Source organism: Meleagris gallopavo, chromosome 1 (assembly GCF_905368555.1).
Source record: "Meleagris gallopavo chromosome 1, MGAL_WU_HG_1.1, whole genome shotgun sequence".
Lineage (NCBI taxonomy): Eukaryota > Metazoa > Chordata > Aves > Galliformes > Phasianidae > Meleagris > Meleagris gallopavo.
Window position 1 is genome coordinate 28,828,823 of NC_139404.1, and position 17,618 is coordinate 28,846,440.

Consider the following 17,618-nt stretch of genomic DNA (forward strand, 5'->3'; position numbering starts at 1 on the left):
AAAAGGAGTGAGAGAAGGAGAGGAAAGCCAAAGTGGAAGGTGGAATAAAACTGAGAGGGAAAATGGTGAGAGAAGACAGATATAGAAAGAGAGACTCCAGAAGGAAGAATAAACATAGAAACACTGGGACAGCAATAGCAGCTGTAATTGGTTTTAAGCCAGGGAGGAGCTGGAGCTCTTATTGCTGACACCATATACACAGCCACAGTGCTGTATAAATAAGATAGATAGAATTAGGTTGCTCCTCACATTAACATCACTTAATTTTTCCTGCAAACAGGGAATGTGGAAATTGAACTTCAGAAATTAAAAACTATATTCATGATAGCACAGTAACCCATCACTCAGTAGAAAAGTAAAGAAATCCTACATGGCTAAATAGTCTTTAAAGGAGTATCAAGGTAGAAGAGAGAGAAGCAAGAAGAAAGAAACAGACACAAGCATTTTTTATAAGAGTCACGGAGTGGCTTAGGTTGGAAGGGATCTTACAGATCATTGTGGTATCTCTCTCATAAGTTATCTCTCTAAATATGCTTCTGTATGCAGTTTTGTTTGTGTTCATTGTGTGTAACTGAACACGTACAAGGATGCTATTGTCAGCGTTACCTGCTTTCTTGATACTCAAATAGAAGTGGTTGCTAAGCTGTTCCTAAGAGCTGCTGGGAACTATTTGGTGCAAAGAGATGAAATGGTGTTTTGGATAGCAGGTAAAGTCCTGTCACTGGCTTTATTTTATCAGATGAAGAGTTCTTCTGAGTTTGCATTTTGTACTTTTTTGAAAAAGAGATTAAAGAAGTTGTGCCATATGCCCTGTTCCAGAAGCAGGATGAAATTAAAATTTATTGTGACCTCTTGCTGTATTGGACCCTAATTCTAAAACACTGCTAATGTGTGAGCCTGTGAAAAGTATTTTTAAAACATCTAGTCTTGTAAAAGGTTGAAGGATTTTTTGCCAATATGCTGCTTCTGGAGTTAAGCCATGAAAACAAATGGAGAACAGCAGTGTCAAATTAGTGTCAAGGCAGTGTGAGATAAGAATGGAAAATGACTGAAAAGGACCCTCAGTGTTTTATTCCAAGGGGAGAGGAGCCTTTTCTGTTCCTTCAAAATGGCATTTAAAACAGATATACATTAAGGAATGAATGCTAAAGTAGAGCAAGTCTGTTGTATGTTCATTAAAGAAAAGCAAACGTAAATGCTGAGGGCTCAGCACTGCATGTGGTTGGAGGCCCAGCAGGTTTTGGGATTCAGTCAGCTGGGACAGTACCCCATGTCTCAATCAGGGAGGGGACTAGGCCTGGTGCTCTGTTGCTGGGTTTAACCTCACTGCTTTTTTACAGTATGAAACACTGGCTCTTGGAGCACCCTCTTGGCCAAGGCACTATCCTACTTACCAGCTGGATGGGCTGGAGGCAGCGTGCTGTCAGCTGCTCATTGCTGCTGCTGCTGCTTTTAAGAAAAAGCCCAGAGTGCTGGTGGTTGCTGGTGGATGTGTGGGCAGGAAATGTGCTCCCTGGCTGGGACAGGAATTGCTGGAGATCAGGAGTGCACCACTCAGAGCAGCACCAAGGGCTCGCCAGCTGAGCAGGTTGCTGCTGTGTGTCCTGGTCCCACACTGCTGGAGCAGGTGGCAGTTAGTCCTCTAGCTCTCACTGGACTACCTTAAATTGAATTTAAAAGTAGAGGATAAAATCTGCCTTATGCTTAACTGCATGCATTAAATGGGGAATTTTAATAATGTGCCAACAGCAGCAGTTTGGAGTATCTTGCTGAGGAAAAGGTCACTATACCCATAAGTTATCCTAGCATTTGATCAGTGGACTCTTTTCCAAAGACTTTAAGTCTAATTATTCACTGCTTATAAAGTCACTTGAGATATAAAAAGTCTTTTCATAGTAATGAGAGAACCCCACAATTAGCCAGAAGGTAGCCATCTATCTTTTTAAACTACTCAGTTCGGAGGAGAGCAGGAGTTTCAGGCCTGTGAATGTGGATGAACTGTTATGACAGTGATAAGTGTAACACTCATGCAGTGGTGCCAGCCCTGGCTGAGTTCATGGAAGGTTGTTTTTTTTTTCTAAAGGTGAAAGAGAGACTCTTCTTTTTAGTGAAATGTAGGATATGATTCCCTGACAGGAGAAAAGTAACATGTTTTTTACAGATGCCTGAAATCTGCCATTCAGCCTTGTCCATTATTCTTTGGAAGTTGCAGACAATTAAAGAATGTTATTAATTTGATCTCCTAAAACTTCAGTAGCAACCTCCTTTTCAGATCCTGTTTTCTGAGAAAAATACATACCCTGGAAAAGAAATTGGACAGTGAGCTTGTGCTAGAGCAAACACCATAAAGCTCACAGGAGAATATAGCATTCAATGCAGGGGCTTAGTGATAAAAATGATTTGCTTTGAGCACACGCACTGGACTTTGATTATATTCTTCACTACCATCAAAGGGCTGGTGCATGCGGTAGATCTGGTGAGAGATTTGTCTAAGGTCTTACCCACAAAAAGAAAAAAGTTGCAATAATTAATGTAATAAATGATGGCCTGATTACATCAAGGAGTAACATAACATATTTTATGCATGCCACAGCTAGTTTAGTCTTTATTGCCCTCAGGCATAATCCTAATATCATCAGAAAAACTGTTTGTCAATATTAAAAGCAATTTACGTAGTAAATACACTCCAGCCTTGTTACATCACCATCTGGGTTAGCTGAGCTTTTGGAGTTGTACTGGGCAGTGCTGATAAAGGCAAACCTCACAAGTGCTGGGACTGTCCAGCTGTCATGGTGGGTTGGTGACAAAATCTGGTGCTCCCAGCCTGCTGGAAGGAGCCACGCTTAGAGACAGACAGCAGGGGAAGCGTTTAGGAGAGGAAAGAAAGGAAATCTTGGGAACAAAAGCGAGATCTGCAGTGAAAGAGAGAGGGCAGAGTGAAAAGAGCTGAACGCTGAAGAGGGGAGAGAGAGGAGGAGAACAAGATTGAGAGTACCATCTGGAAGAGATAAGAAGGATGTCCATAGTGGCCAGTAACATCTCTGCTGGGTGTATGGAGAGTCAGAAAAGAAGAATGGCTGCTCACAAATTCATGTCTTCCAGCACTTGCTTCTGAGCAGCTCACTGTGAAAATGATTCACTGATTCTTACACTTAATTTGGCATTTTCATTTCGCTCACAAACCAAGAAAACTGCAGATATATCCGCTTGCTGTTTTGTAACTCAGGTGAACTTCTGATCTATCCCTTGTTCAAGGCTAAAGGAGCCGAAAGAACTGTGACACTTGCATTGTTCTAATATGTAGTGAGTAGATGAATATTCTATTTTCCAGTTACACGAACTGTCAAGTGCCATGCTATGAACTACAGGAACTGAGATCACGTTTTGGGCACAGTTTAGCACTGCTACCTCGGTAGTGATTTCAAACTTCTTGTAGCAGATGTAGTTTTCCTGGTGGTGCTAACGCAGCATTGTAGCATCCAAATGTTCTTCTCAAATATACTTCAAGGTGAAGGTCCAGAGCCACAAAGAAACTTCAGACATGGAAACGCTGAGTGTCTCTTTTTTGCTGTCTTTTCCTAGGGTGGATATTTTGCCTGATTTTCTACACGCTGCCAGAGAAGAATTAGGTGTTCATATACAGTTGTTATACTTAACCCAGCCAGCTGGAAGCAGGGTATAGGCATGCATCTAAAATACCATCGTCTTACTATGCTTGATACCTTAACTGCAAGTAAGGATAAATTTGTTATTCAGAACATCAAACTTCCTCATTAAGGAGGGAGAAGGGCTTTGTGATTTCTTTGCTTCTGGTGGATTTGATTTTCCATTCACAAAAGAATGGGGTTCTGCACCAAACGTTTTGGGAAGCACATGTTGCAGTGAGTTTTGTTTTAGGTAGAGATGACTGGGTAAAGAAGGTAACATCGAGGAGAATTAGACATTAATTTTGTCATCAAGTTTGTATTTGATGGAGAGGCAAATTTGCTCAAGCACTTCTGCGTTACCTCTTGCTCACTAGTTTGCTGTGTTATACTGCACTTGTGATAGGAATTATTTCTCCATTCTCAGAACATCTACCTGAGGCATTCTTTCCAGTTTAAAAGTCTTTTGAGTTTCCTAGGGTAGCTTGTTACGCAGTACTTTCAAGCAGTGTCCAGCTCTTTTGGGGATGCATCCAACCCTTCACAGAGAAGAGCTGCAGCCGTCAGACCTACCCACAAATCACAGTGGACATCTGAACAAAGTGAAGCATAGTCTTGAGGTCAATTGAAAGAAGAATGCTTTCTTATGACAGCTGCTGTTTAGATACTCAAAATCACTAGGAAGTCCCTGGGAAGTTTCTCTCTAGAAAGATGCTTTACAAAGTGGAAACAGGCATATTTCTGTTGTTTACAAATTTTTTTAACACTTATATTTTCTTGCTTAGCTTAAATCTTAGGCACAGGCTTTTCAGACACAGTAGGTATTTGCTAAATATTGGGAAATTGAACTGATGCTGGTTACCCATAGGAAAATGCACAGGCGGCTGCAGTATTGACCATTGCCGGAGTCTGTTCAGTGATGTTGAACCAGCTACACAAAGTAGCAAATAGGACAAGCTTAAGCTGTTCAGGAAATAGGAAATTAGTTCTTATTACAAGAAGAACTTAGCCTTTGGAAAAACAGCCTGAGGAAAAACAGCTAGAGCCTGCGTATTCAGCCAACTCAAACCATTCTATGATTGTGTGATTCTGTTGCTTTCAGAAGGGCTGACATGATTGGGCGATTAGGGCAACAAAGGATCAAATGGGAACAAACATCATTTAACTCGTGTGGCTGAGGAAGAGGAAATGTCATTAACCAGAATAATAAAAGTTGTCCCTTCACTGAACTTCCCTGAACCCTGATGGAGATAGTGGTATTGGATAATGACTGTATTTGCTACCTTAGAGATTAACTTGCTCAAGAAATGCAGTTTAGTACTGAACTATAACCTAAAAGGTCAGTGCGCTGAATGCCATTTCTGTAGATGAACATTTGGGTTAGCAGAAGAGTTGCAGTGTTCTCTCTGAAGCCCATGTATCACTGGTAGCCCACATGTCCTGTGCCCCCTGTTCTATCTGGAGAGCCTCAAATTTGGCAGCCTTTAGCATTGAAGTTTTCTAAAATGTCTGTATGTAACAAAAGCTTTATATCTGGGAGAAAGATGGTATATTTTCCTTCTTTTTCTTTGTTTTTATTCTTGTAGTTAGGGAGAGCTCAAATTCTTGTCCTAAAAAAAGGACTGATCGAACTATGACACGGTGCTCAATTTTTTTTGCCAGTTTTCTATCCAAGGATGCACCCTGGGATTTTGTTGCCTGGGTGTATTTTAGGGGCAGAGACTGGAGGTGAAGAAACTGTCGTGATGAGAGCAGATTTAACACCTGTCAGGTCAGAGGCATCTTTTGCATGAATGTTGAAATCTCCCCGGACAGTGAGCCTTGTGAACTCCATCATCACGTCAGACACTATCTCTGTCATTTCTCCAGGAAGCCCTTGTGGCTGGACGTCTCTGGTCTAGCAAAATGCTCAGGTTATTCTTCCTTTGCCCTCACTGATTAACAGGAGGTCTCCGAGGTTTTTACTTCGGAAGAGCCAGTCTTAAATTTTAAGTTGCATATGCAAGCTATTTGCTGAAGAGAGGAGTTAATCTCTTAAGCTGCTACTGTGATACCTTTTGTGATGGTTGCATTCATGTGATTACACATATTTTTCTCTTTTTTCCTTCTTTTCCTTTTTCTCTTTTCATACATAGTATGAAGTATAGACTACAAGAAACATCAGTATTTCTGGCTCTTCATTCAAGAAGCATTAGTAGAAATCGCCAACATCAGAAAAACATTTAAAGATGAGGGAATTTCATTTCTCAACCACAAGCATTTAAATCTTGGAAGCAGTCTTAGTTGAAGCACTGTTATATTACTATTTTTTTTTTTTTAGAGTACAGAGTGCAAGAATAACCTAACAACCATCTGCTGATGTTTTTTTTATATTCAGTATTTTGTTATTTACTCCAGTTCCTCTGTCCTTCTCTGCTGTCCACCTCTGCATGTGTGGGAATAAACCTATGTGCTGTTGTACTGGTGTTAGAAATGGAGGTTGGCCAATGTCAGCTGATTTGTGCATGAAAAACAAAGCCTGATTGCATGTTTATTTTCTGATGCTGTTGAAGTTTTGCATGTGGCTCGATTTAGAGCAAGGGGATTGCCAGCATCCAGGCAGCGGCCACCAGTCGCTCTGGGGAAGATGCTGACAAGTGGCCCAGACTTTGCAATGTGTCCAAAAGGGGGGAGAGTGTTCATTAAACAGAAGCTTAATCAAACAGGGCAGGAGGATGGTTTACATGAGAAAAGATATATTCTTTACTTAACATTCACAACTTGCTTGTGGATTAATTAGCCCATCTGCTGCAACAAATGTATTCCCATGTCTTTGTGTTGACTGTTAAAAGTGAATGATTTCTCTATCCATTCAAAATAGTACCCTAGATTCCACTGAAAATAACCTTTCTGAGGCAAGGAATTTATTTAATCGTCCACTAAGAACCTGTAAGTGCCTTGCTGTAAATAAGTGTTCAGCAGTCTACACCTCCCAGGGTAACTATATGTGAGTGTTAAGTTAGGGGATGATGCAGGAAGCAGACAAACCTTAAAGAAACTGAGTGAAGAGAGCTTCCAGCCCCATCTGTAGTATTGGCTTTGGGTTTTAAAATAAATTCACTCTTTCCAGCCCCAAGTGGGCAGGACAGCTGCCAGCCTAGAGTAATACAGCTATAGATTTTCTTCTGAGAAAGGCAGTGTTCATAAATTAGATGACCTTTATGCAGATCGACAGAGTGTGTTGATGAACTTCAAGTGACAATTTAAACAAGTATTAGGTGTCCAGAGTGCATAAGAAACCAGCATAAAGGATGGAATGCTTTCAAAGTCTTTAAATTAAACAGGCATTTAAATGAAAATAGAGGTCAGCCATATGTTGCCAGGATAAATGAAAATGTGTATCTTTTGTGATTTTTCACATTTACGTGATTTTAAAATATTAATATTCTTTGGAAATAAAATTTGCATGTAAATGGCATTAGCATGTATTTCTGTCTGTTTCCTCAGACTAAGGGCTAGGTGTTGGCTGATGTCAATTACACAGCTTCTGATATTCCAAAATAATCTAATATATATTTTGTATGCTATCCAGATATCTTTTCATTTTGCTGATACAAATCTGTGATAAAATGGTCAGTTTCTGCCAAAAATCACCATGTAATTCAGGTGGGATATGACAGAATTGTGTCCTTATTACTTGAATAGGAAAAGAAAATGATACAACAATATATTGTATTTTTTCCTATACACTTGTTATTAGGAGAAACACCACGTCTGTTATCAGAAAGTTTTTAAAAGTATTGAAAAGGTTTGGGAAGACAGGAAAGTAATTTTTATGTTCCTAAAGCCTTGGGAATGAGAGTTATTCAGAAAGCCTGTAGGACAATCTTTTCACAAAAGCTGCCAAAACTGTGAAAACTGTGGAAAATTGTTTCTTTGATAGGATCTGAGTTAGAAGCAGGAATGAAGCAGAGGAGAAGCTGGAGCTGAAGAGTGACTGGAAGACCCAGACTTGAAGCTTTATCTCTAATTGCCTCTAATAGACATGGCTGAATCTGAACGCCCTGGCAGTGTAACTTGTGCTATCAGAGAGGGTTTGCAGGAGCTGAGTCCTTGGGGAAATTTCTTTCATTTTCTCGTAACGTAACTTATTTTTCAAGCATGCTGCCACTGCCTCTTGTACATCACTGATATTTCTGCATGTAACTTAGTTTAACATAACCAAATGTTGTAATTGGATGAATTATAATTTGAAAGATAAAATCTTAACATTTTCTGGCTTCAGTCGTCAGAGAAATAGTATGGAGGTCACTCAGAAAGTAATACCTCCTATTTATTTCCATGGAAACTACAACAGATACAACAGGCACAATAACACTACTTGGTAGAGCAAATAGACCTGCTGCTTTGTTTCCATAAACATTCAACAAGCCTCAGTGCACGTCAGTGGTTGCAATTTTTCCACATGCAGGAATTCAGTGGCACACCTTTGCTTTATACACTTCAGCGTGAGATGCCATTCTGTCAGACTGCCCCTCTGCTGCCATCTGTCACACAGCAATAAAATGTAATGGAATATTGGTGGGAAGGTTCCACCTCTACTGCCATACCACTAACATCTGCCTATGGCATTGTGGACTGACATGATAAAGTGGGAGGCTTTTTCTTTCAGAGCAGCCCTCATACAAATGCGTTGAAATCAGGTGATCACAGTCTAGGTTACATTGTATAGTACTTCTGAGGCTCCCAGGCATTCAGCACATGAGTTTTGAGGGTTTTTAGGTAAAGAAATCTATTTAGGACATTTCTAATCTACTCATGACTACATACAGTATCAAATCTTTGCACTGGTGACCAGGCTACAGTATGTCCTCATTTCTCTTGTCCTCATGAGTGACATGGCCATGAAGGCAGTCTGGTTATACACTGTACTCAAGCATGCACTCTGGAAATGCATCAAGTTGGTATGTATAAGTAATTAATGGTCAACTCTATTATAACCATACAGCTGAGTAAGTATGGTTACACCTGTTACCTCAAATATGACATGTTTAATTGCAAATGCTTCTCCTGGCAGACTTAAAACTGCTACTGGCTGACTGTGCTGAGTGGGTCTTCTGAGTTTGCTGCTGTTGTTCTTGTTTTTTTGTTTGTTGTTTGTTTGTTTGTTTGTTTGTTTTTTGACAAGAAAGCTCCAGGTATTTCTTTAATGAAAGAGTGATGTGGCAAAGAAATCTTGTTTTCAGCAAAAGTCTCTGGTGGATTTTGTCCCATGTCTGGGAAGGGCTTAGAGTTAGTTCATTAAGGAGAAGTTTTAGGGCTTCATAGTCTATATAACAAAGTAAATTTGGGCATTATATTGAAGTAGAATCCTATTTCTGACTTGCTGTCAGTGAGGAGATTTTCTCAGGGATATAAATTTAAATTGATCTTTGGTACTATTCGGATATTCACATTTCTTTCTTGAAAATAATACCTCTCTACCACCACACAGGATCACCTCACCTCACCAGCAGCTCACAACAGTTTGATGCTGTGCAACAGGACAGGAATCCCATGGCTCTGAAAACAATGCAGAATGGTAGTTTCTGTGTAACTTTCTGTAATGTTGCACTGTCCTTTAGGGCTTAGATACTGGCTGCTGTTGGCAAATTAATCATTGCATTCTGTAGTGGGATGATTCTCGTCAAGTTCTCCCTTAATGCTTGATTTCATGTGAAAAAGTTACCTTTTTTTAATATCAAAAGACCCCACTTGGACTTGGAGGAATTTGCTACTTCACTTGCAGCAGAAAGAAACCTTACTACACAGTCTTTTATTTTCCCCAAGCTGTGCTGCATTTACAGCACAATTTTCTGTTTTACTGGTTGTCTGTTTGTAGCAAATAAATTCTTCAGTTTGTTTGTCTTAGATTTCTCTTTCCTTAAAATAGCAGCAGCTGACTGTCAGTCAAGTCTTCCTTTTTTTGGCCTTAATTATTGTATGAATGCAATAGCTGATAAGTGGCAAAACACTGAAAGTTGGCCTTGTTTCTTTTCAGATACTCAAGATGTGTTTATTGACATCTGCATTAATAACAATACCATGCCAGAAATCCCTTATTATGGTTGCACGCCATGGAAAATGTTGAAATTGAAAATTAAAGACACCCCTCCATTTTCATTTGTACATTATGAGGGAAATAAAATAAAATGAGAGAACTAATTTTAAATGTTTCTTTGCTGTTTTGGGATTCCATTGTGACAGTTCAAAACACTCCTATTTTCTATCATAGATTAAAGAATTTATTTATTCTCCAGCCTTATCTCCTCTCTTGCGTGACTACCAAAAGAAGGTTCAGTCAATGTCAGCAGATGACTTGATGTATTGCCAAGTAATTATTCCACCTATATTTTACACCCTCATTTTTCTTCTACCTTTTCTCTTGTGTGTGATCTTTGGTATATTTTTCTGTTTTTCTCTAGGTCAATGGGAAGGACCTCTCCAAGGCCACTCATGAAGAGGCAGTGGAAGCTTTTCGCAATGCTAAGGAGCCAATTGTAGTTCAGGTTTTACGAAGAGCCCCAATTAGCAAAGCTCATGGTAGCTCTCAGGATGTACGGCTTGTGGATGCCTGCACTCAGACTGACATCACTTTTGAGCACATTATGGCTCTGGCCAAACTAAGGCCTTCCACACCTCCTGTTCCTGATATCTGCCCCTTTCTGCTTTCAGACAGGTATGGCTTATCTTCTGTAGTTTTCAAGTGATATTAAGGCATTGCAATTGCTTTTAGCTTCTTTTACAAAAGTCAGAGGAATAGTTTAAATAAATTATAGATGTTGTTGGTAATTGCTGCCCCCTTTACTGATGATTTTCCTCAACTCATGCATTAGATCTCAGGAAGGAACGTTGTTGAAGGAATGCACTTACTTTGTGCTCAAGCTCATGCACAGTGTTCATCTAAACCTTAAGCTTTGATCAAGAAGAAAAACAGTTCTGTGGTCGAAAGTATTGAAAAGACTTATAAAGCACATAAAGAGATGTCTTGTTACTTTCTATTATTTCAAACTTCTTAAAGAAAGAGGAAAAATAATTTATTTTATTTTATTAAAGGTCCCCCTTAGCTAAGGCAATTCCAAAAATGTAGAGAAGGAAAGTATAATTTCACCTTTCATGTGGCATATAATGTGAATTAAATTATGCCTTCGTTGAATTAGCATCTTCTGAAATGTAGTTGGATGCAAATATCATTTTAAAAAAAAGGGTTTGAGGTAGATCCACACCTGGGATCGAAGGCTGTACCTAAGTGCATGTTGTGAAGATCTCATTCTTTGTGCCTCAAACTCATGTAACCATTCAGTTTACCGACATTCTAAAATGTGCAGTTATTCAAGTGCCCTTCATCACTCTGTAATCGCTTTAACAAAGCCATATAATGCAAAGCATTTAATGCGAGCACTTGAACAACTTTGAGCCTGATGTGGGTTGTAGATTGAAGATGTTCATGTTTTTATAACGAGATGATTGATAAGTTGGCACTGATCATGATGCAGCATATGAATGTGTAGTTAGGTACATTAATGAGCAAAAGGAATTCCAAATGTTCATAATTAAGTAGTTTGGCCTGAAACAGACCCTGTTAAGAGATCACTCTCTGCAAATCTAACAAAAGATGAACCCAGCAAAATGACCTAATCTACAATCTGAGCTTTTGAAAAGAAAACAGCCCTTTCTACTTCCATAGGTCATATTTTATTCAGGCTGTCAGGCAACTGAGAGTAATATTTCAGAGATAAGAAAACTACAGAGCAGGGGTTTTGTGATTTTTTAAAATCATTTTTAATTTAAAAAACAAATTATCTCATCTACTGTTTTTTGTACTGCTTTGTTCTACATAGCTGCCATTCTCTTCAGCCAGTGGAGCATGAATTTTATGAGGGTAATGAGTATCTTTCCAGCCTGCCTGCTGATGCAGATAGAGCAGAGGACTTTGAGTATGAGGTAAGATCAATGGCACACTGCAATCTCTCTTTCTGCTATTATAGATACGGTATTTGCACAGGTGATAGCAGGCTCCTCTGGGGAAAAAAGAAAAAGTGAAAATAATTAATATCAGAAAATGTTCTTTTTTGCCTGTGTAATTTCACAAGCTTTACTGTAGTTAGTTTATGCATGTGAAATGTGGAAGTGAAATTCTGCACTGGGTGTCACCAAACAAGTTTGGGATGCCTATTAAGCGTATCCCCTCTTTGTGCAGTTGAGACTGTAACTCAACTGCATTCTTTTTGCAATTTTAGCTCTCTGAAGCAAAAAAAAAAATAAAAAAATCAGAATTAAAAATGGTAGCTGGAAGCTTAATTCTTCTTTTACTTCTCTCTAATTTTAAGAATTATTTGGCCTTTTTACTCATGCCTTAGGGATTAGTCTTGCAGATACTTGGGTGTATGCTTGAGCATTTGAAAGATCAGGTTACAACTTTGAAAAAGAATATAATTTCTGTTATTTGCTCTTTGAATTTGACATTATAAGTATTACAATTACAAGAAATTGTGCTGTGTACCACAAGTCTCACTTTGCTTTTAATGTATTGTATTTTCTAGTGACAAGGGTGGATGTCTTTCTGAATCACTGGAAAATCATTTTTGGAGCTTCCCCAAATGATAACATGATTGTTGTTGTTGTTCTTCATTAGATTTTCATTTCATCTGAATAGTATTCTTGCCTGTCAATCTGAATTTTTGTGTTTTCTGCTATATTTCAAGAAGAAAATATTTGTAGAAGCAGGCATAAGAAGCAGATGGTTCTTTTTATTATTAAACAGTGCTAAGTCTTTGCATAAGTTCATGTTGCTGTATTTTAAACAGGAGTGATTATAAGTAATTAAATACCTTTAATACAAGATTTAAAATATCCTATCCTTCTGTTTGCAGTACCTTAAGAAACGTTTTTAAAGGTTTCACATAACTATTTGACATTTGAAAATGAAATGAATGGCAAAAGCTTTGGCAAATATACCGTGTCTTCACTTTTATCTTATCTTTAGCAGCTAAGATGCTCTACCACACGTTCATCTCATTGTTCTTTTCTTCTAGCAGCTTGGGGAATCCAAGTTTTTCCCCAGGAAGTAGAAAAATCAAATAACATCTGCTGAGTGAATCTCAATCAGAACAAGCAAACTTTTATTTGAACTTCTCAAAAAATCATTGCTAGGGATTAGTGAAATCATTATTTCTTCCCAGTTGGGTTTTGGTGTGATATCTCACAGTGCAAGAATCTCAGAGCTTACATTCTGCTTCAGCTCCCTGGGTGTAATACAATATTAAGTTTCTGAGACAAGTGTATTTGTTTATATTGCTTCTTCTTTAAACATAGTAGGAGCTATTTTTCTAGTAATATTTAAAAAAATTAGTAATGGAAACATCTAGAAGGAATAAATTTTAAAAAGATACATTTTTAGATGAAAATATTCTTTCACTAGATTATCAGCTACATATTAAAATAGTAATGGATTTCAAATCTGCATAGGTCTACCTAGTGTAATCAAATTCTCTTTATGGCTATTATTAATCCCTAATAATAGTTGGCACAAGTATTATGATAGTGGCAAATACTTGAGCAGATTCTCAGTTGCCTGTAATCACTGCTAATCATACCATCACAGTCATTAATTTGCTGTCAGCTGTGATTCAGTGGCCAAGGCAAATGCACTGAGTGATTGAAATAGTGTTTCATGTGAAATTCAAATAGGAAATGGACTATCTGCACTCCCTTCAGGAGAAGAATCCATTCTAAATAGGAAAGGTTTGAAGGAGAAGCATCTTGGAATCTTTTACTAGAGCTCCAAATGTGAAGCACTTTCCTAAAATTTAAAGCTGTGTGGTGGTAGCATTATGATTTATTATGATCGCTCATTGGTTGTATTACCTGTTATTTAATATCCTTATTAGAAGTTATTAAGCTCCTTTATGTAACTAGAGAGCCCAGAAATATACATCTTCAAAAATAGATCTCATGAAGAACCGAGTCAAAATGGATTTGCTAGGTGTTGTAGTGTGTCCAAGGGGAAAAGCAGCAGGGCATTAACTTTCCTTCTTTGTAAGGATGTTCTGGTGTGAGCCCCAGCTAATCACACAGAGCAAAACAAAATACCTCAGAATGTAAGCTCTGAGATTCTTGCACTTCCATGCACTAAAAGGATAGTTAGATAGGTTTAACAAAAGCAAGTGTAGAGTCTTGCATCTAGGGAGGAATAATTGCATGCACTGGTACAGGTTGGGGGATGACTTGCTGGAGAGGACCTCGGTGTCCAGGTGGACGACAGGTTGGCCGTGAGCCAGCAGTGTGCCCTTGTGGCCAAAAAGGCCAATGGCATTCTGGGGTGCATTAAAAAGAGCGTGGCCAGCAGGTCAAGGGAGGTGACCTTCCCCCTCTACTCTGCCCCGGTAAGGCCTCATCTGAAGTACTGTGTCCAATTCTGGGCTCTTCAGTACAAAAAAGACAGGGATCTCTTGGAAAGAGTCCAGCGGAGGGCCACAAAGATGGTGAAGGGCCTGGAGCATCTCCCCTGTGAAGAAAGGCTAAGTGAACTGGGTCTGTTTAACCTTGAGAAAAGAAGACTGAGAGGGGACCTGATCCAGGTCTGTAAGTATCTAAGGCATGGAGGGGGCAGAGTGGCGAGGCCAGACTGTTTTCAGTAGTGTGTGCAGACAGGACAAGGGGAAAGAGTCAGAAACTGCAGCATAAGAAGTTCCGCACAAATGTGCGCAAGAACTTCTTCATGGTGAGGATGACGGAGCACTGGAACAGGCTGCCCAGGGAGGTTGTGGAGTCTCCTTCTCTGGAGATATTCAAGTCTCGCCTGGACACCTAATTGTGCGACCTGGTGTAGGGAACCTGCTTTGGCAGGGGGGTTGGACTCGATGATCTTTGGAGATCCCTTCCAACCCCTATGATTCTGCGATTCTGTGATCGGTAAGCAATTCACTGGTCTCCATGTCAAACCAAAGAATTTAAAAATGAATTTTGAAGCCAAACCTGGAGATTTCAGAAAGGCTTTGAAGCAAGGTAGTATGCAGAAAGAGTACTAATGACTGATTATTTCCTAGAATGGTGCAAAGTCCCTCCATTTTGAGGTGACAAATAGAAAGTACATAGCAAAATCAGGAAATGAAGAAGTGAGATTACTAGCAACTGAGATGCCGTAAACAAGAATGTCTTCCAAGAAAGGCAATGTCCTGCAAAGCTTTGATCAACTTGGAACTGGCTTACAGATAAGTGCTGGGGTTTACCTGAGTTACCACCATAAAAAGAAAACAAGAGGATCACATCTGATAGCCAGCACTGGGGATATGCACTTGCCAGTGGATTTAGTAGGATTAGACACTTGCAAGATTCCATTTGTATACTACAAAAAAAAAATAATGGTTTGAGTACAGTTTGCCACAGCTCAATAAACTCAAGTACAAGCCAATTGTCTTGGAAGGGTGAACTCCCTGGGAGGCTCATTAGACTCCGTTCAGCACCATACTTTAAACAAATAGCTGGGAAGATGACAAAGCTAGGGGATTGCTGGGAGCCAGCTCAAGTGTCCTAATGTGTCTCCTGCAAAGCTTGTCCTAAAAGGAATTTGAATTGTTGATTTATATTGAGACAGGTCAGAGCCAGCAACAGTCTGTGTTGACAGAAAGAGATCAAAAGATCTGTGTTTCTGGCATACTCAGATACCCAGGAGGACTTTTAAGATAAAGTAGGAACTGACCAATTTGTAAATGCTCAGTTAGACTTGTAGTCAAGATGACTGAAAGGGAGCCAAATATTTTCAACGACAAACCCAAGTTCTCTCTGGCCACTGGTTGTGCTGCTGGAATTACCTCATGTGATCCTGCAGTATGCATCACACTGTCTACTACCAGTGAGGCCAAAGGACTAAAACCATTGTAGCCTCCAGTAATTTTATGTTACATATAGCTCTAAAATATATATTAAAGATTTGTGCTTGTGAGTTCTAGAGAGAAGTAAACAAGCTTTGCTAATAACACTTCTGAACCTGCTATCAAAGAGAGAGAAGTATCATATACTTGGTTAGGAACATTTATAATAATACAGAAATTAGGGGAACAAAATCAGTTACATACTGAAGCAGTGAAATGAATTGGACCAAAAAAAAAAAATTGTTGTAAAGACAAAGCTGGATGAAAGAGCGCATCACTTGTGTCTGGCCCTATATGTACAGTCTGAGATGATTGCCTCTCAAAAAGAGAAACATCAGAAAATAAAATGTTACAAGCAGTCACAAGCAGATATTATGGTTTAGTCAACAGTTCTTTATCCTGTAGCAGAAACTTTAATAATGTCTATGTACTAAAGTACCCTTTAAGAAAAGTGAAAGTGGGAAGTGATTAGTTTTTGCCCTGAGAGGTGATATTATGGAAATTACAGCTCCTAAAATCTTGTGCATCTGAGATAAGAAAAGATTCTATTTTTTTTTCCACTGGATGCGAGGATTAGCATTTTCAGAATGAAAAATGCAGAATGGCAACCATTATCTCAGCCTATCTGTGTCTGATGACTCCTGTTTTAATGTATGCAAATGCACATGCTGACAGGTTGAGGTGGTATTAATCATATTACCTGGAAGAATTTGCCAAAGGTTGAGTTGACCTTATATGAAATTATGAGAATGCTCTTGATGCTTTTCACTTCATATGTTAGAAATCTTTGAGCTTCTCTGTTTTGCTACGAAGAATTGTAAGTATTGCTCAAGAATTTAGAGCATGTCACCAAATCAACAGACCAGTATGCTAGACACACAAGTAAAATTTTTCTGTGGCAAAATTTTAAGAAGCTTTTTATGAATAAATAAAGAGTCAGACATCCCACTAGAAATGGCAGCCACAGAAGAGCATAGTAATATTATATTGAGAAAAAGCATAGTAATATTACATTGAGAAAAAAACCTGCCATTTTGATTCCTTCTATGCTCTGAAAAAAACAGAACTTCTGAAAATGAGAAAATTCATATGAAAGATTCTTGATTCCATTATTAGTGTCTCTTCATAAGAAGAGCAACCCATGGGTTAATACCTCGTCTCAAAATTGAATAGTTGTAAGTTCATTTTGTACTTGGTAGTTGCAAGAGACAGATTTTCAGTCAGGATAAGGAAATGTGTATGTGCATGCACACTGAATATAAGTGCTAATTTATGGTTCTGCACAGTCGTTCTTCACTTAAATATGTTGATAAGTATTTGCACTCATAAATCTGCTAACTGTAAATGCGGATTAGCCCTTTAAGTCTATTACTGGCCCGATCCAAGTGCACTGAAATTGCTGAGGTTTTCTTTTGACTTGAGCATTTTTGGATCACATGCTATTGCCTGTTTTCACAAATAACTAAACAAGCAAGAGAGAGCAGCTAGAAAATTAAATGAACTGGGCTCAAAAAAGCTTTTGTGTCTCACCAAACTCCTTAAAACTCCCAAAGCAGAGAAAATTTTGTCCTGTTGTCTTCATTTCTCTTAATGTAACTGATGTGATGGAGAGGTAAAACTTGTGCTTGCTGTTCCAACTAACACTCCTGAGTGTTACATCTGTGTGAGAGAAGATTGCTCTGTCAGGTGCAAATTTGAATTTTCCATTTCTATGGCATAACATTTTGGAAGTGGTTGGTTGTATCAGTATCCTTTCTCTTCAGAACCAAAAGGAGTAATTTTGTTCATATTAGTAATCCGAGTGAGGTTGCTGATCCAGATAAGTGACGTGAATGCAGAAATAGTTGTGGGCGGAGACCCTCAGATCTCTAGGTGGGGCCCTGCTGTGAAATATGGATGCCAGAGCCTTTCTGGAAGGCCCATCACTGCTGTAGCAGGCCAAGAGAGACCTGCCCGCTTTGTGAATTAGTATTTAAGGCCTTTCCAGCACAGGGACTATTTAACCAATAAACCAAAGGGATCTGTCTATCTTGTAAATACATATTTAGGGCCTTCTTAACATGAGGATTACTGAGTTGATAGT

The 17,618-nt window shown here is 38.9% G+C and overlaps 1 protein-coding gene across 1 annotated transcript in view; it reads left to right on the forward strand.

The window, feature by feature from the left end:
• Nucleotides 1-17,618, forward strand: part of PDZRN4 (PDZ domain containing ring finger 4) — a 245,593-nt gene that overhangs the window by 190,792 nt on the left and 37,183 nt on the right. Inside the window, exons 4-5 of the mRNA XM_085219587.1 lie at nt 10,088-10,341; nt 11,504-11,606. Coding sequence (XP_085075713.1) covers nt 10,088-10,341; nt 11,504-11,606 — 357 coding nt within the window. The remainder of the gene's footprint in view (nt 1-10,087; nt 10,342-11,503; nt 11,607-17,618) is intronic.